The sequence below is a fragment of the Felis catus genome, chromosome A1 (genome assembly GCF_018350175.1).
Source record: "Felis catus isolate Fca126 chromosome A1, F.catus_Fca126_mat1.0, whole genome shotgun sequence".
Lineage (NCBI taxonomy): Eukaryota > Metazoa > Chordata > Mammalia > Carnivora > Felidae > Felis > Felis catus.
The window spans coordinates 210,694,021-210,721,530 of record NC_058368.1 but is presented as its reverse complement, the minus strand read 5'-3'; the positions used below and the strand labels follow the sequence as shown (position 1 = coordinate 210,721,530).

The following is a 27,510-nucleotide window of genomic DNA, read 5'->3' as shown; positions in this document are numbered from 1 at the left end:
CATTCTGTTCTTAGCACAAAATAGCAAGTTAGGCATATTGGGGAAGCTATTAAAGTTGGTTAGCAGAATAAAACAGGCAAAAGAACAGGCCGTTCTTATTTTCTGCAAAACAACTGTGCACCAATCTCAACCTCAAATCACTGCTTTGAGTATCTACTAAAACTCTCGATCAATGTATCAACCAATCAACCAATCAGCTACAGTCTCTTTAACATATATAAGGGAAGCAAGCACACTGTCAAGCATTTTCACATAGCTGTCTATTTTATTCCTGTAACAACAACAACATAATAGTAAATAATAATTGATGAATAACTAATAATTAGTGGTTGCTAAGAATTAGTAACAACAGTAATAGTAGTAGTCTTATGTTTGTATTATTCAAGGGAAGGAACTTCAGAAAGGAGCCCCAGTTTGTATCTATTGATAGTGACAGAACTATAGCTAGGCCAGAATTTTTTCCAGTAAATGAATTCTAACCCCAAATTTTATTTCTAAATGATATGCCACCACTGCTGTCCTCCAAAGCACGGTGTTAGGAAATGCTTGTTGGACTATATTAAACATTTAGAGATGATCACACAAATTTTACCTTAACTTGTTAGACACATGAATTTCAGTGTTTCAGTGACAGATTTAGCATTACTTGATTGTTAAAATGTAAATTGTCCTGTGGGTAGATGTATGCGGCATTGAAGCACCTTAGCACACCCCCTCCAAGTACTATAAGAATCAAAGAGCCAAGTTCAAGAAACCACATCTAATGCTTCAAAACTAGACCAAGCTAATTGTTTGATGGAGTTCCCAATCAGCCTTCTGGATCAACAATCTATTCCCCAGCAGTTTGAGTCTGCCAAACCAAATGCTTGTTCCTATTATGGCTCCTGACTCCTCAGGTTTCAGCAAAGCCAGAGCTGGAGCTTCTCTCCCCACCCCCATTCTGTGCCCAAGCTGAGGGCTCTTTGCACTTTGTATCACCAGGGTGGATCCCAGTCATAATAAGCATTCTGCTTTGGGGATCTCTACCTGCTTCTCTTAACCTTTGAGATTTGGGAGTCCTTCGGGAGAGAATGTTCCCAGAGGCAGCTCTAAAATTTCTACAAAGGGGCAGCAATACGGCTGAAAGAAGGGAGAGCTTAACTTCGTGTTCCCAAAGCATTTTACAAATCAAAGGAGGCCATCATTATCCCTACTCTAAACTAGGGAGGTTTGTTGGATATCTGTCCCACCCACTATCAAAACCTTGTTGCCTCCATGGGATTCCCCCTTGCAGACCTCACATCTTTCGTATCCTGATTTTTAATTTTCCACTTCAAGAAGCCAAATGATACTAGTCATCTTGAAGGAGTGATGCCCAGTTTTATTTGGTTTGCTTTTCCATGACTGATTTGTTCCTTGTTAGAAGTTTATGCCCTGGCTAAATTTCAAAATTGCACTTCTTCATAATTGCCATTGTTTAATTTCCCTCCTCGTGAGAATAAACGTAAAAATTATGTTTTGTTACTATTTGTTTCTAGTTTCCTCTTGTTAGTAAGACTATTAAAATGTGAATATAGTCTTTTATAGTCTTCATTTGAAGAGTTCTTCCAGCACGACTTTGAAAATTGAGATTAAAGCAAGACAACAAGATTTCCAAAATAACATGGTCATAAAGAGAGAATTCTGTTATATAAAACATTTATGTTTCCTTTTGGTTTGCTTGTTTTTCAAAGAATTCCTCTAATTCCTCGAATATCCGTTTCCCCGGATTCAACTACGTCCAAAACAAAAACAAAAACCATACTGAAGGGCAAGATTGATTACTCACTGGAAAATGTTGAGTCGAACTTTGAGGCAGATGAGAAGTTGCTAATGGACACCTGGCAGCAAGCTTCTTTAGCAATATCTCACATGGTAAGCAGTGCTTGTTACTACCTTTTCAGCAAAACCCATTCACTAAGTACCAATATTCCTAGTATGCTCTGAGTAGAAAATTTACACAATGTTGTATAATTTTATACCTTCAGGAACTGTTTTGTTTTGTTTTCTGAAAGAAATAAGAATTGAAATGATTCAGTCAGCAAATATATATGATCAAGAATGGAGTAAACCAACATGTAGTTTATTTTCTGTGCTGGGCCAACGTTCCAAGTACAGAGGCCAAAGGGCCAATCAGGAAAAGTCAACGACGTATATCAAATATAATGCAATAGGGAGGGGTGGGACTGTGGCCAAGTGGAAATTGTACTCCTAAAGAAGAGTGTGCTATTCCACCCTAACCAACTTTGCCATTTAAGGATGAGGCCCAGTATGGACAGATCGTCCAATTTTTCAAGAAAAGCCAGAAATTCAAATTTTGTATGTGAAGCCTACTCATTTAAACATGTTAGAAATAATCAAGTTTGCAAAACTTTACAGAGCCAGGTAATACACACATTTGGCCTATAGGCCTCTGGTTAACATAAGTTACCTATGGGGTATTATCCTCTTTATCATGGGAAAATGGGGATCCAGAAAGGTTAAAAAATTTTGCCAAGGTCACTTAACAGGTAAGTGTCTAAGAGGAGATTTGAACCTAGAACTGTAGGAGTTCAAAGTTCCAGTCCTTTCCAGCTTCACTGGGAGGCAAAGGGATAATAGTCGTTGCCTGCAGGGGGCCTGTACCAAATCAGAAGAGAAGGGAAAAGTGTCCAGAGAACTTTAATGTAAGTAGAAGCTTCACCCTGTAAAGAAGGTACACACAGAGTTTAACTTGGATGGCCCCTGTTCCTTCATCCTCCAGGCCTGGGTGCCCAGTGTGGTTCATTCTGGGCCAAGCCTTCTTTGAGTTTTCTTGAAATATCCCATCCAAACAAGAGGCAGTGTCAACCTTCCAAAAGATTTTGTGGAAGAGTTAGAAGAGGAGCTTGCCCCAGGGTCTCAGAGCCAGGAGTCAACTCGCATTTTCCCCGAGTCCCTTCCTGGCCACTCTGCCTCGAGGGTTCTTTTCTCTGGTCTATCTCACAGCAGCCTCAGTGCCTCCTTTCCATTCTCCCTCTCTTCCTTTTGTTCCTTCTTTCGTTTCTCCTTCTCAAAAGTGATTGTAGATTCCTGTCATTATCTTGCTTCTTCTATAAAAAACATTTAATATGAGTTTTGGCAAAGTGCACGACCTAAAACTGCATGGCTTGATGAACGCACCTGAAGTACACACTGGTGGAACCACCACACAGTAGAAGTGGGAAAGGTCGGCACCTACCAAGTCCTTCTTGTGCCCCTTCCCAGGCCTAACCCCCTTCATCCCTACAACACGGAAGCCCCATCTCCCTTTTTGCTAGCCATTGCCTTGATTTTCATAACAGTTTTATCTCCCTAGTCTGTATTTCTTAACAGAAGAATTTAGCTTACCTTGCTTTTGAGCTTTACATACATGGACTCCTACTTTTTGTCTCTGTGTTTCCTTTTGCTCAACATTATTTATGAGATTCATTCTATGTTATTGAGTGTAGCTGTAGTCCATTCATTTTTGTTGCTGTATATTGTTTCATTATATAAACTTATCCCAGTTTATTTAACTGATCTGCTACGAATACACATTTGGGCTTCCAGTGTGTGCCATTATGGATAGCCCTGCTATGAACATTCTAGTACTTGCCCACTGCTGCACATATGCACACACAACCATTGGATATATATCTAAGAGTATTTGCTAGCTTCGATGTCAGTAGATAATACTATACATAATACTTCAGTTTTCGTAAGTAATGCCAAAATCTTTCCCCGTTTCATGGCAGTATCATCTTTGTCATAAATTAGGTGACCTTATATCATAAATTAGTTCTGTCACATTGCTCTATTTTTCCATATTTGTACGGAAAACTGTCAATCCTTTATTTGTCATATCCTTTATTTATCTAACTGAGCAAATCTTCTCACCTTGTCATCTGTCCAGAGTATTTTGTTACTTCTTGGCTCCTTGCCTTTCCATATAAAATTTCAAATCAGCTTGTCAAAATTTACAAAAATGTTGGCCATAGATTTTTTAAGATAATATTTATTAGATTATGGAAATTTCTTTTCATTTATAGCTTACTTTCTTTTCATTTATAGCTTATTTCTTTTCATTTATAGCTTATTTTTTCATAAATGTATTAACAAATTCTTTTTCCACATATATTGAAATTGTCATATGATTCTTTTCTCTGTTTTCTATTAATGTTAAATATCATATTGATCAATTTTCTAATATTAGACTTATGTTGCCTCCCTGGAATAAGTCCAACATTATAATGAAGTATCATCGTTCTTACATATTGCTGGATTTGCTTCCTAATACTTTGCCTAGGATTTTTGAATCTTTGTTCATGAGTGAGAAAATTCTATAATCTTTCTTTCTCATTCTAGCCTTGTCAACTTTTAGCATCCAGGTAATACTAGCCTCATAAATCAAGTCAGGATATGTTTCTTCTCTTTCTATTCTTTAGAAAAGTTTGAGGAAGTTGGAATTATTTCCTCTTGAAATGTTTAGTAGCCTTCAAGAAGCTATCTGGGCCTGGGGCACCTGGGCGGCTCAGTCAGTTAAGCATCTGACTTTGGCTTGGATCATGATCTCATGGTTCAGGAGTTCAAGCCCCATATCGGACTCTCTGCTGTCAGTGCAGAGCCTGATTTGGATCCTCTGTCTCCCCTCTCTCTCTGCCCCTTCCCTGCTTGTGTGCACTCTCTCTCTCTCCTTCCCTTTCTCAAAAATAAATGAACATTAAAAAAAAGAAAAGCCTGATGAACTGAACCTTTTCTTACTAGGAGTTAATCTTCTTTATAATGCTTTTTTGGAAATTATACTTTTAAATATTGTTTACATGATATATCTTTGTTCATCCTCTCATTTTTGTCCTTTATTTTTTCTTGCTTGCTTTTTTCCCCTGACTTTTTTGGAAGTAGTGCATTCTATTACTGTTCTCCGAATGGTTACTCCAGGAATTATATCATGAATTGTTAACTTATCAAAGTCTACATATTTTTAGTCATATTTTTTAGTCAAGGTGTTATTCATAGAGTAGCCACTAAGTGAATTAGTGTGTGTTACTTCCAAACTAATATAGGAAAAAAAAGTGAATAAATTTAAAATATTCAATCCAACAGAAGAAAAAAAAGGAACAGAAAAAGATTTAGAAACAAACAATACAAACAGAAAGCATATAGAAAGATGGTAGATGGTAGATACCCCAAGTATCTCAATAGCTACTTTATATTTATAAGGGCAAAACGATCCAGATGAAGGAAAAGGATTGATTTATTTTTTTTAAAAAAAAAGCATATGATGTTTATAAGCTACAGAAATGATCTTCTGTTATTGATCAAAGAGGAAAATGGGGTAGTGTGATGACCTCCGGTAGCCACCATGGAATCCTAAACCCTTGACCCAGAGGCTCAGAGCTCCCTATCTTGCTGGAACCAACTCATCAAACCCTCTCATAAATGAACTAGATATTGCTTCCTACATATTTCATTGGCATTAATAATTTCAATGCCTTGGCTAATGTCATCTTTGTCTCCTAAAATATGTTCCTCCTTCCATTTGCTTAATTGTATGTTTTCTATAATTCTTCAGAGCTAGTTCCTGCTTTGATTCCTGACTAGTTGGCTGCCCATTTGAAGGCCGTGCCTTCTCTGATCATGTGCTTTTCCAGTCCCTGTAGCAATATTGTCTCCCCAAGCATTCGGCTTTCACTATCTATGTCATTGTTTGTCATTTTTATCTCGTTAGTTGTTTCTCTGAATACTTAACTGGGTTCTAAAACTTTTTATGTACTGTGCACCTAGCATCGTGCCCACATCTAACATGACACTAAAGCCCTCAGCACAGTCTGCTGCTATACCGATGATCCTGATGTCACTGTTGATGATGATGGCAATGACCATAGTGATCACTGCAAGATTACAATGACCAAGCACCAGAGAGTGGGAAACCAGATCTAGGAGTTCAAGAAAAAAAAAGAATTGTTATTCTTATTGAGCTACATAAGTAATTTACAAATCTTAGAAATCCCATCAGAATTGCCTAGGGAAAATGACTTGGTAAAATATTACATTATTAGAAAAAGCATCATATAGCACAAAGATCATCATACAGCACAAAGTTAACCTCTCTCGGTTGTGTGATTTTACAGAAATTACCTAGCCTATCTTAGCCTTCAGTTCCTTATCTGTAACATGGGAGACATTCCACACACTTTTCCACTCTTGAATGGATGAAAGATCCAGTGAGATAATATATACGAAAGTGCTTTAGAAATTGTAAATATAGTAAGTCATGACGTTAGAACATTTATTGAAAATTGTACCATTTTCTTATGGACTTTATTTTTTTTAATGTTTACTCATGTTTGAAAGACAGAGACAGAGCATGAGCGGGGAGGGGCAGAGAGAGGAAGACACAGGATCCGAAGCAGGCTCCAGGCTCTGAACTGTCAGCACAGAGCCGGACACAGGGCTCAAACCCACGAACCGTGAGATCATGACCTGAGCAGAAGTTGGTCACTTAAACAAATGAGCTACCTGGGCACCCCCCTTGCAGACTTTAAAAAACCACATAGAAAGCATAGGAGAAAAGTTTACTAATTACTAATCTAATTAGTATTCCTAATAATTATATTTGAATCCTGATTTTATGTTTCTAATGGATTTTCTTGGCATTGATGTTACATGACCTTCATCGAACTTTAAGTTTCAAGTGAGAGAGGTGTGATTCGGCAAACTTGCAGGGAAAACGGTACCAGCAGAGATTAACACAGCTGAAATAAGAGCACTTTAAAACAGGCTTTTTTTCTACATAGCAATTTTACCAAGGGCTACCCATTTAGTGTGCTATGTTAATTTTCAGAAAAACTTTCTTCTAATTAGCAGGTATGCAATGATTTCAAAGAAACAAGTCATATTTAACACCCACAATGTCAAGACATTATTTCTAGAGTTTCTTTGGGCTTACAGGTAGATTGCTGGATGTATTGTGAATTATGTTAATTTTTGAAAGAGACCCAGAGGTCTTTGAGGGAAATGGACCAAAAATATGCAGATGATGATAATTATCATCATCATCATCATCATCATCACCATCACCATCACCACCACCACCACCACCACAAGATTGTTTATAAAGGAGAAACATCCAATTTTAAAGAAAATTGCTAACTTACTGTGCTTTGCAAAAACAAATTCAAAAATGAATTGCTTGCAATTTAGTGGGGGGATGTTAACAAGTCTGCTTTCAGCTTTACCAAGAATTTGAAAGTACAGTAGATATCATGAAATCCATTTTTGTGGATTAAGGGCATCTAATTAAAACCACACGCACATACACACACACACACACACACACACACACACACACACACACACACACACTGAAACCTTGTTCTCTGAAACCTTTCACTATTTCTCCAGGGCTCCACTGATCTTAAGGAAGCTGTGGGTATATTCTGTGGAATATGTTTATTTTAGAAGAAATTCCATCTATTAATAAGCATTTCCTTGGCATCCTCTATGAGCACAGCAGGTGCTAGAAGCTGCTTAAAGCCCATTTGGAAGATTGAGCAACACTTCACATTCAGAGAACAGTTGGGGACAGTTATACGCCAAGCCCTGGGGTGGGAAGTGTGCAGGAATTCTGGCTGAGCAGGCACTGGCTGGTGTATCTTGCCAAGACGAAGTGTCATTGAGGGGAGAGATTGTGCCTTATTCATCTTTCTATTCACCTCCAAGCAACTTCCTCCTTCTCCTCTTGGCCCCTCGCTCGGTCCTCCCCAGAGATAACGTCAGGTTTGGACACAGTAAACACTTTAAGAAATAAATTGTCGTGACCCCCATTTCATCACCAATTGCTTTATTGAGGTTTTAAGGTTTTCAACCATATGTTGCTCCTGCCACCTTGGTGTGTGCAGGTTTGCTTTCTCCCTTTCGGGAGTCTTTTTTCCCCACTCTCCTTTCTCAGGGCTACACTCCTAAGTGCTCTTCACCTCTCCAGGGGCAGCTGGATTCACTTCATAAGGTCCGGCCTTTGAAACTGCAGGCATGTCCCCAAGACAAGTTATTCCTGCTGCTTGAAGCACAGAGCCTCAGAGGAGATGTGGACGGGACCCAACAGCACCCCACCCTCCCCATTCTTCGGCTCTTCTGGGGTGGCCCCACAACTAACCTCTCAAAGCAGGACACCTGTGCAAGTGAAAGGAGGGGTTGCTGAGTTGGCTGGAGGCTGAGTGTGCCCCGAGTGGAGGAAGCTGACACTAGAAGGGATGCTAGCCTGCAGGACAGTTCATTCTCATGAACACTTCCTGGATGAGGCTGGTGTTGGAGTAGCATGGAAGCCCAGCATCCAAGTGTCTGGGAGCCCAATCAATATAGGACATGCATTCCCAAAACTTGGTTGGGGGGGGGGCTGAGAAATTCTCACCCATTTTATGTATAAAGCACAAGTATGCATAAATACATAGATACACTTTGGAACATTAAAATTTCATGGAGGGGGCTAGTAGGAAAATCTGTCTTTAGAACTCTGTAGGGGAGTCTAATAATGATGATGATGATGATGATAATAATAATAATAATAATAATAATAATAATAATAAAAGGTGAGAAACATTGATATAGGAGAATGCCCTGGGTTGAAGGCCAAGAGATAACAGGAACTTGGAAGAATGGGGAGTGGGGAGGGGGCTAAATCCATAGAGTCTGAGATTAAAAAGGAAGCTTTTTAAAAGCATAACCATGACACTGTCACAGACACCAAAGTGTGTTTTCCATAAATATTGAATACATGGCATGATTGTTTGCAATAGAATGAGGCTTCAGTGGAATTGAGTGATGACTCAATCCAAACAGTTACCATATTTCCGAAGTGTTGCATTAATTAAAATATTGCTCATATACAACCAGGTGGCTGCTGAAATTCATCAGAGGCTCATGGAAGAAGAAAAGGAAAACCAGCCAACAGATACAAAAGAAAAATCTCCTCAGATGGGTACAAATAAAAAAGTCAAAAATGAACCGCCCAAGAAAAAAAAGGCAGACAAAAAAGCAAAAGGTATTCCTGGTTTTAGCATCCAAAACTGTGGATGCTTACGCCTCTCCTTGGTAGAACACAAACATTTAAGCAGACACATTAAAGCTACTGTTTGTTAGGTTTAATTTAGAGACTCAGGCTCCTGTGGTGTCAGCTGGCTGATCATACCGTGTACCTGTCTCACCTAACTTGTTTATCCAAATAGTCAAGTGTCTCCAAGATAAAACAAACCTCAAAAACAGTTTGGAACATGCTAGAAGAACGCCAAGATGACAATATGTCATCTGAAAAGTGTGCTCAAGGGGGCTGCAGTACCCGAGACAAGTTTGGGTGAAAAGTGATTATGTGGATGTAAGTTTCAGGTTGAATTCAGGTTTCTGGTTGAATTCAGGTTTCTGGTTTAATGTAAGCAAGTACCTCTCTCCTGGAGGCCTCCTGCCTAATCTCTGTCTTGGAGACATGATGGAAAATAGAGGTGAGAGAAAACTCGGGCTGGGAGAGACCTCCCGTCAACCTTGGGGATAAACTCTGCCACCAACATTACCCACCTGTACATATTTAAGGTAAGTTGAGGCAAGAGAGGAAGAGACAGAAATATGTGAGCAGAAGTCACCTCCGTAGTCAGTTGCTCATGACATGACATGATTGTTAGGCACCTGCTAGCAGCACACTATGATGGGTGCTAAAGACACCATGATGAACTTGAACAAGAACAAAAACACAGTCCCTGCCCTGATGGAAATCTAGTCTATCGGCAGAGACAGACATTTGACCAGTCATTGTTCTTTAGTTGGGAAGGTACAGGTGACCTTGAGAGCAAGGTCACCTACTCCATCTGAGGGGTAGGGAAGCACTTCCCAGAGTACATTTAAGCAATCCTGAGCAGGAGTGAGATGGAAGCACTGAGGATGCTGGCGGGGAGAGCGGGGGGTGGGGAGGGACATTGAAGTAAAGAGAAGAATAGCACTGCGTAAAAAAACACACCACATGGTCCATCTCAGATGGTAGAAATGAAAGAAAGAAGCAGCATTTGAAGGACATGCTTCAGTTTACCTTAATGGCTAAATGGCTGAGTCCAGTCCCTTAATTTTACAGACGATAAAACAGAAATCCAGCAAGATTAAGTGTTCTTTCACCTGTAACTTAATACACATGTCTACTATTGCCGTTACATTTTATTACAGTTTCTTTGTTTACAATTATCTCCTCTTCACAAGATTTGAACCCATTGGGGTCAGACCTTCAAGACAGATTGACCGCACTAAGTAGAATCACGTGAATGGGGCCTTCAGCTGGAATCACACTGCCATTTCGCAAGGGCAGATTCTCTGACAAATGCTGACAAATGCTTATTTTCTAATTCTCTTACGTAATCACTGAAGTACTTGTAGGTAAGTGCTACTGAAAAGATTGTTCAGTAGATTACAGATTCTTGACCATGAGCCTCATTTCAGCCATATCTTCTGGAGGTTATTCCCTGGTCTTGTCTTGATGAGGATCTGGGAAACACTTGGCTCACACTGGTCCCTTGTATGGAGCGGTGCTTTCGCAAGTGACTAATGGCATCCATGCTATGTTGCGGTTTGCTAATTTCTGTCCCCAGGCTCTGAATCACACCTTCTTTGGAATCTAGTACCACTTCATTTTCCCATGATGCTAAACAAATGGGGCATTTTTATATGCATCTAGCCGAGATGCCACCTGGAGAATTCTCAAGGAAAGGCCAATATTTCAAACTCACAGTCAGGGCCAGGGTTGTTCCTTTGCAAATCACAAGAGGTTTACTACAGACCCGCACATTTCTCTTCGTTCTCATTTTATCCGAGTAGCTGTGTGGATACTTGCAGGCCGGCACCTTCCACTGTCCTTTTAGGTAAATCGCCGCCAATAGCAGAAGCCACACCCGTGACAGTGTCACCAGAGCAGACTGCCGAAATGGAAAGGAAAAAGGAACTGATGCTCAAAATCAAGGAAGAACACCTTGCTGCCCTGCAGTTTGAAGGTAGCAGTTGAAAAGAACCAAGATGATACTTTTCAGTGGAAAATAGACCAGTAGGACCAACAGCCCATGACTGGCTCAAGTTGTGTCTAGAACACAAAGCAAAGCAATGGAAAAATACAACATTTAGCTGGTTGTTTTCATAAAACCACACGAGGGCTAGATTTGACTGTTCTATAATTGTCTGGTGGGATCCCAAAAAGAAACAAAGAAAATTTGGGAAGGGGTTAGGAGAACACTAGCAATAATTAGAATCTCAAAGAACAGAAACAAAAAGAATATGTTAGAGTCAGTGTGAGAAGGCTTAGGACCACGTGTGTTGGTGGTTTTATATGCTAAGAATAATTAAGGCCTCTCACTAGGAAAATAAATGCTAACTAAAGGCTAACAGTCCCTGAAAGTAAGTTCTTGGGAACAGAGGCCAAGAAGAGCCAGTCATGAATCAATAATGTTCAAGAGTCTCCTTTTCTGTAGATAACAATTATTTTACAAGACATATTCTCCTTCTGTCTCTTCCATTTGTCATATAATGCAACTAAAAATGGACTTCAAAAAAAAAATCAGAAAATTTAGCAAATTAGGCCAGTGGCGGTAGAAGAAGCAAAGAAGAAAGATGGGAAAACTATTTCAGAAGTAAAATCCACGTCTGTGGATAGTGTGTGCCAGGGGCAGCCATAAGCCCTGGGACACATGGGTTTTACCCTAGTTTTTCCAGTGCTAACAAAGTACAATGGCATTGCTATCCCAAGTTTCTAAAAGTAGGGAGATTATCAAGAGACTTTGTACCTTCCTTTTTTTTGAAATACAGAAATTATCTATTTGTGTTTTCCCATTCCAATTTATCAAAGAGTATATTGCTATAAAGTGCAATAAAATGTAAATCTCAGTTTATACTTTTGGTTTAAATAAACTGTCAAATGACCCTACCATACATTACATTTTTTTCTCAATGACATAGATCAGGTATTACTTATCTATACTCCTATATTAAATGTGCACCTACATCTTGACAAACTGAAGCGTGATTGGTTTAAAATTGAATTTAGTTGGTTAAAAAATGCATGTATACATTTTAAAATCCTTATTTTCTTTTTAAATAGAGATAGCCACACAGTTCCGACTTGAACTGATAAAGACAAAAGCACTGGCTTTCCTTGAAGATTTACTAACAAAGGTGGTTGATGTATATAAACTCATGGAAAAGTGGCTTGGTGAGAGGTACTTGAATGAAATGGCCAGGTAATATACTGCATGGCTTTTCAAATGTATTTTGAAAATGTATATTTTTTAATGTATTTTAATGAAGTATATTTAAAAATGTATTTTTTTTAAGTCCTGGGGGCCAAAGTTGGCAGGTTTGTAGGCATTTATAAATGTACATTACATTTGCAAATTGAAATTTTGACCTTTTAGGAGATCACATGTGCATTTGTATTGGCTTGTTTCAAACAGTAAGTTGCATATCAAAGTGTCCTATTGTAATAGCCAGATTTGCACATCATTTATGAGTTTGGTTTTTACACTGCTCAATGAGGACCTTAGTTTACAAGGTAAGATTATGCATTATTTTTAAATATTTTTCAGAAATAAGATAATGGTTCACATTTTTCTAATGCCAGGCTCATTAGTAGTCAGGGCCAATTAATGGGAGATTAAGAAGTCATTCACTGGTATGTTTTACCACTTAGGCTGATTCCCTTGTTAGGGTAATACCCAGTACTGCTTTGCTGTTGGGTTCCAAAGGTTTTTTCAGACTTTTCATCTCTAGTGGGGGGGGGGGGGCAGAGCGTTTTATTCCCTTAATTCTCCCATGAAAAAGCAGCTCAGCAAAGCAGAAATAGCCCTCAACTGAAAGTCAGGAGACATGATGCTCCAAGAGTTGGGGACTCCTTCCTTGCCCACAAATTAGCAGCATGCCTAATTGCTTGGGGCCCTGTGGCCTTCATCTATAAAAGGAAAGACTCCAACCAGGAAACTCCAGAGGTTTCTACTAGATCTAGATTCTGTGAACACTACAGTTTCCAATCAACATTTACTGAAGATTTAGAAGTTGCTACCTACATAGAATATAAATGTCAAGTGTTCTCTGAAACAAGTGCCATCTACAAGACAGTTGTTATAGTTTGTTCTCTACAATCCTTGTCTCATAATGAAAGTTCTCTTGTAAAATCTTCAGCCTAGATTTTTATATCTGTTGTTCTATATAGTAACACACACACACCCACATACACACACACACACATAACTCAGCCTGGTTGCAGTAAGGCTTATTTACCTTACTATTACAGTAAGACTTAAAATAATTTTACTACTGTATAGCCAATTGAGTTATCATTAGCATCACAGAGCAGTGATGTTCGGTTCTGTTCTCTGCCTGCCACTTACAAATGAGAACATGTCTTCTTAATTCTTAGGATTCACAGCTCTCATCCAGGTGGCCATCAAGAGTAAATTCTTATTTTTATCAGATGTATTCCAATTTCTCAGATATATGTTATGTGTATGTATCTGACCTCTGAATGTAGCCAGAAGAAGTTAAAACTAGGACTGTTCAGCTATGCTTTCTGTTTGGGTTATTGCAAAAACTCTGGTGGTAAAAGAAAACTAGAGAGAGAGAGAGAAAGCTATCAGATCCCTGGGAACTTCAAATCTTGCTTTTTATTCTCCTGGCACTTTTTAATTCCTCCCATTCATAAGAAGGGTGTGCCTGATAACCTCCACTAGGTGGTGCACACCCATTTTGAGATCTTGGTTCTCGGTCAGTCTTGGTCTGCGGTCGTCGGCCCTTCTCACTCAAGGTTGCAAACTTAATAGCTATCCAGTGCCTTCTCCTCTGCACCAGCACACAACCACCACGAGGCATAAACTAATTAGATAATACGTGCAATATGGACACTCACCAACACAGAATGCTGGAGTTGAAATCTAGGGTTGTCTTTTGAGAGAAAGCAACTAATACTATTTAAAAAAATTTTTTAGTGTCTGTATTTTGGTGTTCCTGGGTTACATAAAAGCAGATTAAAAATGGATTTTTCCATAATGTCCAATCTTTATTACGAAATATAAACACAATCCCTTCTGTAATACGGTAATGTTTTACTTCTCTGTATAAATATTTATACACTTCTCGTGTAAAAACTTCTCTGGCTTTTGAAATGGCCTTTAATTAGGACCATAACTATAATCCCCAGTTCAGCTTAAATCCATGCCCTGTGTGGCTTTACATTAATAACCATAAAGTATGGAGTTATGTGTTTATCAGCTCCATGCAAAGGTAAGGAAATTCAGAGAGCTTACGTAAATTACCAAGGACTCATGGTTACAGAGAATTCTGGGATGAGAGCTCAGCTTTGAGTACTCTTTTTACTGCACCTAACTATTGCTATTTATACTACATGATTTAACTAGGAATTGTTATTTGTAAAAATAGAAAGCAATTTCAATGGGTATATATTATTAAAGTCCCTTCTGACAATTGTGTCTTCAATAACATCAAATTCCTTGATATAAAGTTAGAGAAAAGCCACTCTTCTAGAAATCCATTATTAAATTTGATTAACATTATAATTTATCCAGATTCCAAATAAATGTGTTGTTCTAACAATTATATTTTACAGGTTTTTCTACCATATAACTTTATTCTGGTTCATACTTAGATTGAAATATATCTCTTGATATAATCTTGCTTACACAGTAAAATATGGTCTAATATTAATAAAACCATATTTTATGAAGTCCCTTTTTGTTCAGCTTTGTATAAAATGTGACTATTAGCTCTTTGAGCATGCATTTTATTTCTAATCTCTATTTACTTATACTTTGCCTTTCTACAAAATGGATTTGAAGAGAATTAGAATTTTTAAACATGAGGATTGAATTGTCTAACTTAGCTATATGATGTGTAGACTTTGTGTGTATGTCTACTAAGCAAATACTGTTAAACCAATAGTTTTTAATGGGGATAACCCTATTCATTTTTCCATTTTCAGTGTGGAAAAATTAACTGAGGTAGCTCGCTATCACATTGAAACATCGACAAAAATTCAGAGTGAACTTTATTTAGACCAAGAAGATTTCTTTATTAATGGTGATGTAAAAGTCTTTCCAGATTCCCCTCCTCCAGTACGTCCTCCACCCATAGAAAAGGAAGAAAATGGCACCCTGACCATCGAACAGCTTGACAACCTTCGAGATCAGTTCTTAATTATAGCACCTAAAGGTAGGAAAAGTAATTATTGTGAAAAAAGCACAAAAATGGATAAGACTAATGAGGGTGGAAATCACTTACTCACAAGTAAAATCAGCCCTCTGGGATTGAGTGTCACCAAAATGAGCCCTTGCTCTGTTCTAGTTTATGACACGTTTGCTTCATACAGCATAGATCTGAATTAAACAAACAGGAGGAAAACAGTGAGTAATACTTTAGCAGTGTGGTGATCCTCATTCCTGCTAATTCTCCTCTTGGGCCCATCCCTGCCTCTGGCCAAAAGCTGGTAAACTTGAGTATTACTTAGTCTGGCAGTTGAGAGAGACAGCCTTTGCATATACTTCCAGTCTAGGCTTTGTATTGGGGTTATGAGTTTGTGTTTCTGTCTCCCTGACTAATCTGTGAAGGGAGACCAGGGAGGAGAGAATTTCCCTTTCATATTTGCCTTTTTCCTCAGTGCTTCACAGATTAAGAACAGAACAAATAAATTGTTAACAAAATATTTGCTTAACTGATTAATTTGTTCACATATACTTGTACATAGTATTTCATGCACACTAATTCTTTATTTCCTTCACATTTTATCATGATGACTCTATAGCATCTGCACAGGCTTTTTTTTAAATACAGTCTCTTTCTACTCCCAGATATTCTTTAATGAATTCCATCAATTAATAGCACAGGTAATTCAGACAGGTCCTGTAGGATTAGCATCTCCTCTCCATTTTATAGGTCTGGACACTGAGTCACAAAGTAATTTTTGCCTATGGTCATATGTCATCCAGATTTCTTCAAAGTTCTTGCCCCTTCTCACTGAACTAAGCCACCTCTCATAAACAGGTTTATTTTATCTTCCAATATCCACATATAGGAAAATCATTACTTTTCTCTAGAGAATAGCCAATAGCACTAACACAATTCCACTCTCAGAGTAATTAGATTTCATTTGTTCTTTAAAAGTTCAGTATTTTGGGACACCTGGGTGGCTCAGTCAGTTAAGCATCCAACTTCAGCCCAGGTCATGATCTCACAGTTCGTGGGTTCCAGCCCTGCATCAGGCTCTGTGCTGACAGCTTACAGCCTAGAACGTGCTTCAGATTCTGTATCTCCCTCTCACTTCTTCTCTGCTCATGCTCTGTCTCTCTCTCTCTCTCAAAAATAAATAAACATTTAACAAAATTTTTAAGTTTAGTATTTCTAGAAACCCACATCAAATCTCAGTAGTTAAAAGGGCATTCCTTTACTCTAAGTCTGAACGCCTCTTTGCTAAGCCCACTGGGTGAAACAGGTATAACCACGTGCCCCTTGGGAGAACCTCTACATGTCAGTGCAACTAATCAACGTGAGCAAGTCTACACCTTCAATACATAAAGACACACATGGCAGCTGTGGATGTGTACCAACTCTGGCTGGCAATATTTGGGCAGGAAGGAAATGTGGCCATCAGCAGGTGTAAAAAAAAAAAATCACAGTTTTATAAACCCAACCCATGAAATCCTTTCCTTCTTTTGTTCAGGCAGATTCCATTCTCTTGCCCTTTGTATAGGTTTCACAGTGCCCTCTTATTACATATTTCCTTCTTCAAATTTGCTTTTGCTCTTCATTTTATTCACACCATTTTTTACATTAAAAAAGATGCATGTATAAAGATTCTGAATATGAAATACGATTTGCCTTAATCCTACACTAGGGTGATGAGAAGGAAATCATCCAATTAGCAGGTCAAAACTAAAAGCATTTGTGGGCATGTGAGTAGGTGGAAGTGGATTTTGAAAATTATCAACCACTTCTAATCCCTTTTTAAGAACCTTAGTATTCACGATGATAACCATGGTACATCCTTGGATCCAACCTCAAGTCTAGAGCCTGCATTTCAACTAAAAGTTTAAAAACAAATAACAAATAGCAGCTATAAGTTGACATGTGTATGTCTTAGAAGATTAATTCTAGAAACCATTGGGACTAAAATATGTCAACTGATACATTTGTTTGTTTTCTGAATATGGTAGAATGCAACAGCTTTCAAAGTATGGTAGAAAGAGGAAGGAAGAGGGAAGAAAGGAAACGGGGGAGGCAGGAGATAGTTATATATACATTTTAAAAAGTAGATGTAAAAGGAAAACCACTTGACTGACAGACTCAGAGTGTAATTTGAAAAGTAACGAAGAAGAAAATATAAAGTTCTATTTAGGTTCTTTCTGGAACGGAGTATCAACTTTTTAAAAGTGCTCAAGAATGCAGAGCAAAAGAGGATCAGCGAGCAATGACGTTGGTCAGGGAAAATCTGGTGGGATAATACCTCAGAGGAAGGATATGGAAGAAGAGTGGTTTGATGGCAGGGATACACAGAATATTTAAAGTTCGAGGAACAGCCACTAGACAGTGTGCAGATAAGAGGCATGGGTGTGGATGTTCAGGGAAAGAATCAGGAAACTGCTTTTCCTCTTGTTCCCCAACTGCATGAACCACAGGCAAACAGATGGGGAGGTCTTCTCTGTCTTGGAAACCATTTCCACCCACCCGAGCTGGAGAATTGACACATATTTAAGAATAACTGGTGTAGTTGCTGCAGAACTTACGAGGCTATATAATACTGTGAGATTTGGGAGACTTCACGGTTCAAAATGAGTTATGGTCTATAAGCAATCAGTTTAAACTCTTTATTATTGGCTCAATTATACTATTTTAACACACACACATATATTTATTGCTGTTGTTGCTTGCTTTTCAAGTACATGTAAAACCTTAGCGCAGTAGTCTATCAATAAAAGTCATATGCATTGTTATTATTCTTGCTAATGTCATAAAGGGAAGGTAAAATAAGAATCATTCCATTCCATTTTCTGCACCCCAGAGTCACAGTTCTGTGATGACATTTTTGAAGCCAGGCTGCAAACCCTGACGTTGCCCCTCCCTGAGGAAGCCCAATAAGTGCAACTCACCCTTCCCCCCAACTCCCTGAGCCCCCAAAAGACCCTCTGTCTTTAGTCTTTCTTCCTCAGCTCTGCAATTGTTTTCAGTGCCTTAAATGATACACCGCCCTCCATCTTTTAAGTGAAGTCTTTTGTCATATTCCTTCTGAGAATTGGAAATCAATCTTTCATGGTACTTTCCACTGTATTTACCTTAGGACCCCTACAGTTGCCAAAGACCATCTTAGTTGAAGTGATCAGTTTGGAGCAAGTGGCTGGTAGTGGCACATTTCTAAATGGGCAATCCTACATAATTTCTTCCTTGAACTTGAAAATTGCCGTTATTTTTAAGCCAAGAAACATGATCATTTCCATAAACGACTTCATATATGCCAGGGTAACCTATGGTATCTAAGATGCAACTTTAAAGCTCACTAAAATATGATAAAATATGATGAACAAATGGATTTTCTCTAGGAAAAAAAGCAAACATATTTGCACATAACAGTCATCATATTACCAGGCTCACAGCAAGATGTCTTAGCAAATTTATAAGGAGTGGTAATGCCCACTCCTTACAATGTCTGAAGTTCCACTTTGGTTAACTTTTAATTATGCTACAAAAATAAAATTATTGAGGGAAATGGATAATCTTTAAGTAAAACAAGTGACCTTAAATACTTATGAGTAACTACTATCAGTATATAAATGGAAAGAACTAAAGCTTAAGGAGTTTTCTGCTGAGTATTGGCTTGAAAAATAAAAGTCCCCCCCACTTGAAAAATAAAAGTCTTTGTTAAAATAGTCCTTGCTAAAGATAATGGAAAAATTGAAAATGCATTGTATATTGTAATGCTTATATTCAACACTCCTTTCCTGGTCAAATTCTGCCACTTGGGATGATTCTAAATCTCCTTTGGTAAATGTAGTCATGAGACATAAAATATCATTTGTTGATATGATCGTTACAAATAGGCCAGAAAAGAAAAATGGCCTTATGCGTGATCATCATACAAGATCACGCAAAATACAATGAAACAACTTGTGATCCTAGCATTTTTCTTGCCACCCAGCAAAGATCCATACTTAGACTCTTAGGAGCAGCTTAAGTAAGAGGTATCCAGTGGTTCAGCAAGACATTCTTTCATTGACTGTCCCAGGGATTCCCACGAGCATACTCCCAGCACAGAATGAGATGCAGCAAATATCTTCCAAATTATAACAATAGCCAATGTTGGCATGGTGTCAGGCTCCATGTGTCAGGCCCCATCCCAGCATTTCCATGTTGATTCACTTCTTACCCATGGCTGGATGAGTAAGAAGACCCATCCAAGGATAAGAAGAGTCAGACAGTTCTTTTCAGTGGCACCATTCGTCAAATGATTGATTAGTATGATCTTGGGCAAGTTATTTAGCCTCTCTCTGACTCACTTTCCTCATTTGGAAAATGGGGTATTTCAATGGAGCTGCTATGAGTTATTAAAGTGATTAATATATGTTAAGTGTTTAGAAAGTGTCTGGAACATAAAATGTGCAATTTAAGTGTAATATATAAGCCATTGTGATTTAATTATATAATTATAGTAATAACTTATTTTTATATAATATGAAATGTTATACAATAGTGATACAAACCCTTCTAATTATTATCCAAAACGTTAGCTCGATATCCTGAAGGTACACATACCATTATAGGCACCTACACCATTACCCTGGAACATTTCCAGAAAAAAAAACAAAAAACAAAAAAACACCACCTGATAGAATTAAGCGACAGGGTTTATGGCTCCCCCATGGACCAAAAACATCCCAAACAAAAGCATTCATTTTGTGTACTGCATTAAGCTCTGAGTAGGTACGTCTTGTCTCTAAGCATCAAGTGCCAAGCACATCATGAAGACAGTCTTTGTCCAATGAAAGCAATTTGGAGTCTGTTGAAACTAGAACACTTTAGCAATGTTCCCCTGTCCGCACTTAAACCAAAAGAACTCCTTTTCTTTGTAAGCCCATCAGTACTCCATGTAATGCCTATAGAGATTTGGTTCATGGCTGTTTTTGCTTCTGCTGAGAGGCTCTCCAGAGAGAACACAGTCCAGCAAATTCTACACCCTTATCCCTTCTTCAAGGGAGGCAGCATTTAGTTATTCAGGACTCTAATATTGTTCTAAAAACTGACAGGGGCCCCTCCTTTGAACCTCTTTTAGAGACCCAGAGATTCAGTGATTGGTCTCAGAGACAGAAAGCACAAACAGAACTCTTGTCTGTGGTGGCTAAGCTAGATCATTCAGCTACATGGTTTTTACAAGAATTCAAAGGAGGAAGTAGTTATTGCTGCCTTTGTGGGTCAGCATAAGGGTTAGCCCAGAGGAGAATTTTGAATGGAACCTTCCAGGAAGAAAGGCAGGGGCAGGGTGTTCCAGACAAAGGGGAAAATAGAGTAGACATTAAGATTTTGAGGTTGCATGCATGACATATTCATGGAACAGCAAACAGACCAGATGGGGAAAGAGGCAGTATTTGAGGACAGTAAAGACCTTGTGGCCAGATTGTGAAGTCTCAAAGTGGCTTGAAAAGGACATGCAGGAAAAGATTATCAAAGATATTTAGAGCCCAATGATGTGAGTGGGTTACAGGGAGAAAGAGACTCTGAGAGAGCCACAGATACTGCTCTGTTTCTCTACCAAGCCTCAACTAACAGAGAGACAGGACTGAGGGCACTGGTGGGGGGTGACGGGGGGGAATCATTAGAAAGTTCTGTGGATCTTTCTAAGCTAGTGTCTCTGAGGAAACTATACAAATATGGCACCAATATTTGCAGGGATATAAGCCCCATATTTTAATCTGAAACCTGCTTAAATTAGTCTGACTTTACACAAATCAAAAACCGTAGAAAGATTTCTTAGAAAGGGTGATAGAGAAGGACTGATGTTATTAACAGGGATATCTCTCCAGGTGGCAAAATCTAGGGATTGGTGCAAAAAGTAGTAGCCCCCATATGTCCTGTGGTTCTCTCAGTGGGTGAACTCCTTCCGCTATGTAGATTCAGATCACGGAAATGCAGTAGTAAATCTAGAAGATTTTGGACCTGTTAAAACTGTCTGTGGGCAGGGTTTCAGCTGTAACTTTAGGAGGAAACATATTCTCATGAAGTCAGAGAATTTGCATTAGGCAAATGAAAGTATGTGCTCAGAATTCAAGATAACACCTTCTGGAAATTCTGTTCATAAAGCTAAAAACGTAAAAGCTAGCTAAATCGGTAGCAAAAGTTCACGTCCTTTCTGTTAGCAATGAGACTTCTTTCACTTCTTTTTTTGTGTATTCATTCATGTGTTCACCAGCATTTGTGTGTGTCGAGCAGGCAGCAGCCTGGTGCTGAAGGCCTTGTGTGGGAGAATGACAGTGTAGGGATGAAAATGAAGTCAGGAGGTATCAACTACAAGGAGACTCCCTTTCCATGAAAACAGTAATATTTAGGATTTGATTTTGGCGAGGGAACAAAATGGGGCTAAGAGTAACAACTACCGAAAAGCTGATTAAAAGGCAAATAGAAGTTAGATGCAAATAAGGTAAGAAAAGCAGAAGCAGATTGACCAATGTCAAAGGTTTTCCAGTAAAAGACGTTAAGAGCTATGAGATCATGAAAATCAATAGGGAATGTTTATTTTCTGAAACGTCTGCCACACGCTCACACTCATCTTGCCATTATGGAGCACAAAGGAAGTAAGTGTGGTTCTTTCTGCAAAAGAGTTTAAAATCTAGCTGAGCAGTCAACCTAGGACAGTAAAGCAGTGAAACAAAACGAAACACTGAGCTTGTATGTTGACATAAGGTATTTTAGTATAATATTACACAAACACATATTACACTTTTGCATTAGATTATAAAATAGGACAATATAGTCTAATGATCAGTAGGGTCACAGAAGTTGCAGGAGGGAAATAAATATATGGTCTAGGCTCCCTGCCTTCAGAGAGAAACTATTTTAGGACATTGCTTTGTGTGATTTAAATTCTTCTGTCCTTCTGTCCAGAAAAAAAAATACATATATATATATATATATGTTTATATATATGTAATATATATAATGTATATATATGTAATATATAATATATATATTATTTATATATATATGTAATATATAATTTATGTATGTAATATATTATTTATATATATAAATTATATAATATATATTATATATATTTATATATTTATTTATTTATATATATTTATATATTTTTTAATGTATATAAATATATATTTATTTATTTATATATATTATATATATAAATTTATATATATAATATATATATTTATGTATGTAATATATTATTTATATATATGTAATATTATATATATTATATATGTAATATATATGTAATAATATATATATGTAAATTATATACATATATAATTATATATGTAATTATATGTAATATATATGTAATATATATGTAATATTATATATATGTAATATAATATAATATATATGTAATATATGTAATATATATGTAATATAATATATTATATATATGTAATATATGTGTAATAATTACATATATGTAATATATAATATATATGTAATATGTATATATGTAATATAATATAATATATTATATATATGTAATATATGTAATATATGTAATGTAATATAATATATAATATATATGTAATATATTATATATATGTACTATATATATAAAATATATATATATATATAAATATATATAAATATATAAATTATATAAGTATATATAAAGTATATATACGTATATATATATAAAATATATATATATATATATATATATATATATATATATATATATATATACATATAAAGTATAAAAGACAAAGTTGAGGCATGAGGCATAGCTCCTTGAAACCATCTGGGATGGGTCTCAAAGCCTAAAGCCCTTTCAGTTGGGCTAAATGAACAGGTTGGCTACAACACAGCTGGAGAAGGTGGGCCTTTGGTGGGATGGAAGTGATGTCCAAGGTGAATCTTGTAGGCCTGCTGATGTGTGTGTCGTATTATTTTTTTTCTCACCACAGGAAGCAAATGTCAGCAAAAAACAATGTCCCTCTTATGCAAAGAGAAACATAACTAGAGTGAAGAAGAACATAGCACCCTTTGCTATGAGAAACCTGTAATAGTGATGTAAACATGGGGGCTGCGGAGTAGGACTGACTGCTAGTGATCCCCAGCTCCCCACATACAACCACTGTGACATCAGACAAATTAATTAACCTCTCTGTGCCCTAGTGCTTTTGTTTATAAAATGACAAGTGATTGGTCCATTTTCTTAACTATAAAATAGGGATAAGGGATTATGAGGGTTAAATGATATAAGCCACTTAAAGTGCTGACCAGAATGCCTGACATCCCACTCATAAACATTTGCTGTAACATCTTCCAGAAATAATGAGCAAGTGTTGGGGGCAGATATTAACCAAAATTAAAGGTAGAGATTGGTGATTACTGAAAATAACAACATGGAGTTATTTTAAAGGCAGGGGTCCTCCAGGCGACATGAACCGAGTCACTGAAAAGCAGAAAAGGCCGCAGAAGCTTGACCATTATCTTCCAAAGAGGAATAATCAATTTTTGAAAATCTGGCTTAAAAAATACCCTTGGCTTATATATGATGAGATACTAAATCTTATGTTCTGTGGCCTGTGTCGTAAGCATGGAGTAAAGTCAAGGGGAAATCAAGTGAGTTTTTTTTATGGCACTGACAACTTTAGGACTGAATTTCTCAATGCACATCATCTCAGTGAGGCCCATGCCAAGGCTTCACTAATGGAAGCAACAAGTGGTTCTCCAGTGAACCGAGCCACCACAGAGTTCATGGTGACGACCATGAGCAAAGTCACCCTCGGGAGAATAGAGAACTTATTCAGATCATGCCATGCTATCGCCAAGACGGGACGCCCCCTCAAAGACTTTATCTGGATGTGCAAGTTGGATGATATGAAGGGTGTCGATATCGGCCCAGTATTCAGAACTAACAAATCAGCAAGAACGTTCACGTATTTTATCGCTGAAGTGGAACGGAGAAATCTGAGAGAGAAACTAGAACAAAGTAAATTTTTCTCTGTCCTCAGTGGTGGAATCACAGACAGCTCAACCGAGGAAGCTGAACTTGTCTACGTGCAGTTTGCATGTGCAGGAAAAGTGCATTGCCAAATTGTTGGGGTACAGACAGTAGAAAAGAAGGATCCTTTGGAAATAAGAAATGCCATCGAGAAAACTCTAGAGCGAAATCTTCAACTTAAGCTATCGAACCAAGACTGGGCGAAGAAACTGGTTGGTTTTGGAAGTGATGGTGCCCCTGGCTCAGAGGGAGAAAACAACGGGGTGGCCATGCTCTTCAGAGAAATCCAGCCACGAGCACTGACTGTGTACTGCTTTGCACATCATCTTGAACTGTCTTACAGGGCGGTCTTCCAGAGCGTTCCCCTGTACAATGATGTCAGAGGCCTTCTTCACAGCATCTACTACTTCTACCACAGTTCTCCTGTCCACAAGAGTTCTCTGATAACTGCTTTCAAAGGCCTTCACCTTCGCCCTGTGCTGCCTTCTCGAGTAGGGGGCAGGAGGTGGCTTCAGGGATTACAGGCAGCCCTCCAGAACTTTCTCAGGGGATATCCTGCGATAGTCCAGCAACTACATTCAGTAAGTCATTTTGAAATACCACACTATTTTAGTTTGCCAGACTGACAGAGAACATTTTTATTGAGAAATTTGAAAGAATAATCTTGAGAAAGATAAATGGCTATTCTCTTCCCGATCTATGTTACAGGCAGTTGAGGGCAGAAATGACACTAGTCACCAGAAAGCCAACGAACTCCTGGAGTTCCTTCTCCAAGCAGACATTGTTAAATTCGTCCATTTCTTGGTGGATGTCATTAATGTCCTTAGCATTCTTTCCCGTGTCAATCAGAACAGAAACTCTTCCATTGCTGATGTATTTGCCTCATTAGAGTCAACACTGGAAATGCTCAGAATGTATAAAACAAGGTGAGGAATTGGGGAATGGTCTGAGGGTCTGTCAAACTAGACAGTTTGATTGGGGACACTGTTTGTCAGGTGCTTTTTCATTTAATTGTTTATCTGGGGGATTTGTCTTTTCCTCCCCAGACCAGGACCAAAGGAACGTCAGGTAGATTCAGCCACACACTTTCATGGTAACTGCCTGGGAGGAAAGGGAAACATTTCTGATGTGAGAAGCACGGTCTTAACACATCTTGTCAAGAGGCTGCAAGGTTGTTTCAGAGATGCCAGCCAAGATGTAGTGAAGGCTACTGTGATTGGAAGCTTTAAACTGTGGCCCACAAAGATAAATCAAGGTACCCTATATGCACCAACTTCTAACCGTTGTTCTTTGACTGTAGGTTTCTTTCATGTATGTGACTTTTTCTCTCATATATTGATGGCAGAATTTGGAGAAAAAGAGGTATCCATCTTGACTGCCCACTATGAACCACTACTGGAAGCTGCCAATGTGGAAATCGATGAAGTGGACACTGAATGGAGCATGTTGAAATTAGAGATTTATGCTAGGTAAGCATAGTTGGTATTTTATAAATATTTGAATGAAACTTGAGAGTCTCAATTTTTTACACTTTTCATTCTTCCCCCTAGATTTCAGAACATCTGCAAATTGACCTGGGATTTTGTGAATTCTGTTTACTTGCACAAATATCCAAATATCCTGACACTAGTGGACCTAGTACTGACGCTCCCTGCAAGTTCTGCAGAAGCAGAACGTGGCTTTAGTCAGATGAAACGTGCCAAATCACAAATGCGTGCCACGATCAAGGCTGAAAGTATGACGGATCTCTTGATAATTCAGTTGAACTCTCCAGACATTAATAACTTTGACCCTAGGAAAGCTATCCACTTATGGAATACAAGAACACCATCTTCAACTGGTGACACAAGACCTAATTCCTCTTGTTCATCAAACTCGGAAAGCCATTATGAAAGTGATTAGCAATATGACAAATGTGGACTTCGTCATTCATCAGAGCAAAAACAAATTCTTTTTAATCTGAAATTTAAAAGTAACACAGTAACCAGTCTTCACATCAAATGTAAAAGGCATTTGGCATCTTACCAGACAAACAAAGCCAAAATCCAAAGATTGGTTTTCCTGTACCTTTCTAAGATCACTTCTACATCCACACATTTGTTCACGTTCTATGGATGGAGGAGATCCTTCTAAGCAATGGTGTCATTTTGATGTCATATTTTGCAGAGTTATTACAAAGGGTGTCTAGGCGATGATTATGATCTGAATTCCTTTAGGCCTGGCATACAATTAACATCTTTCCTGCATAATTCTAAATGACAGTTGCTTTATGTAACTACTTAGAGCCAAATTGAAAAAGGGTATTTCTTAAATCAATGAACACAATTTCTTTTTTTTTTAATTTATTTTGAAATAGAGAGAGAGAGAGAGAGCATGCGTGTAAGCAGGGGAGAGGCAAAGAGAGGGGAGAGAGAATCCTAAGCAGGCTCCGAGCTGTGAGTATAGAGCTCAACTTTGGGCCCAAAATCTGAGCTGAAATCAAGAGTCAGATGCTTAACCAAATGATCTATCCAGGCACCCCCCATGAATAAAATTTCTAAGTTTATGTTTGTGTTATCCCATTTTATGTGAAGATCATATTGCCATATGCCTTGGGGCATATGTAATGGACAAGGTCAAATATTAAAATAGTTTCACCTTTCGCACTACGGTCACCAGATCAATTCCTATGTAAGCTGGAACTAATATCTTACAACACTTTACTTGCACCATAGCTATTAAAGACAGTGGAAATATATTGCATATCAACCAGAATTTTTAAATACTTAGAGACTCTTCATGGTTTCATAAAATAGATTTTATTTACAGTTTCATATTGAGGAACATGAATGATTTCTTTCCTTTTTAAAAAAATGTTTATTGTTTATTTTGAGAGAAAGATTGTGTGTGTGTGCATGCACATGTGAGCAGAGAAGGGGCAGAGGGAGAGGAAGAGAGAATCCCAAGCAGGCTCCAAACCCAGCACAGAGCCAGACATGGGGCTCAGTCCCACAACCACTTTAAGATAATGACCTGAGCTGAAATCAAGAGTTGGATGCTTAATGGACTGAGCCATCCAGGCACCTCATGAATGATTCATTTTTAACTTATCTAAAAACCAATGTGTTTTTTACTGAAAATAAAGCTAATTTTACTGAAAATTGTACTACCTGGGAAAAATTTCTCATCTCTATAAAACTAGATACTCAGGTTTGATCAAAAAGGATAGAGAATTTATTTCTGAACAACTTATCAGATGTCCAGTCATATCAAAGAAAAAGTCTGCTCTTGCCACCCAGAAAACT

General features: G+C 37.9%; 1 protein-coding gene and 1 long non-coding RNA gene across 5 annotated transcripts in view; one reads left to right on the top strand and one right to left on the bottom strand.

Moving 5' to 3' along the window:
* Positions 1–27,510, top strand: part of SPEF2 (sperm flagellar 2) — a 185,765-nt gene that overhangs the window by 117,793 nt on the left and 40,462 nt on the right. For 3 of the 4 annotated variants that reach the window (XM_045038153.1, XM_045038156.1, XM_045038157.1), the window contains 9 exons: positions 1,713–1,893; positions 8,890–9,037; positions 10,890–11,018; positions 12,116–12,254; positions 15,005–15,234; positions 23,642–24,807; positions 24,935–25,152; positions 25,273–25,695; positions 25,777–26,771. In XM_045038153.1, the coding sequence (XP_044894088.1) occupies positions 1,713–1,893; positions 8,890–9,037; positions 10,890–11,018; positions 12,116–12,254; positions 15,005–15,234; positions 23,642–24,807; positions 24,935–25,152; positions 25,273–25,695; positions 25,777–26,128 (2,986 nt within the window). In that variant the 3' untranslated portion in view covers positions 26,129–26,771. Of the gene's footprint in view, positions 1–1,712; positions 1,894–8,889; positions 9,038–10,889; positions 11,019–12,115; positions 12,255–15,004; positions 15,235–23,641; positions 24,808–24,934; positions 25,153–25,272; positions 25,696–25,776; positions 26,772–27,510 lie in introns of those variants that run through there. The other variant, XM_011286553.4, reaches the window with a different exon arrangement.
* Positions 15,087–26,386, bottom strand: LOC123380291. Its single transcript, XR_006585813.1, has 3 exons — positions 26,294–26,386; positions 15,308–15,398; positions 15,087–15,228 (listed from the first exon to the last, which is right to left on the bottom strand). It is a non-coding gene; the product is annotated as an uncharacterized LOC123380291 (long non-coding RNA).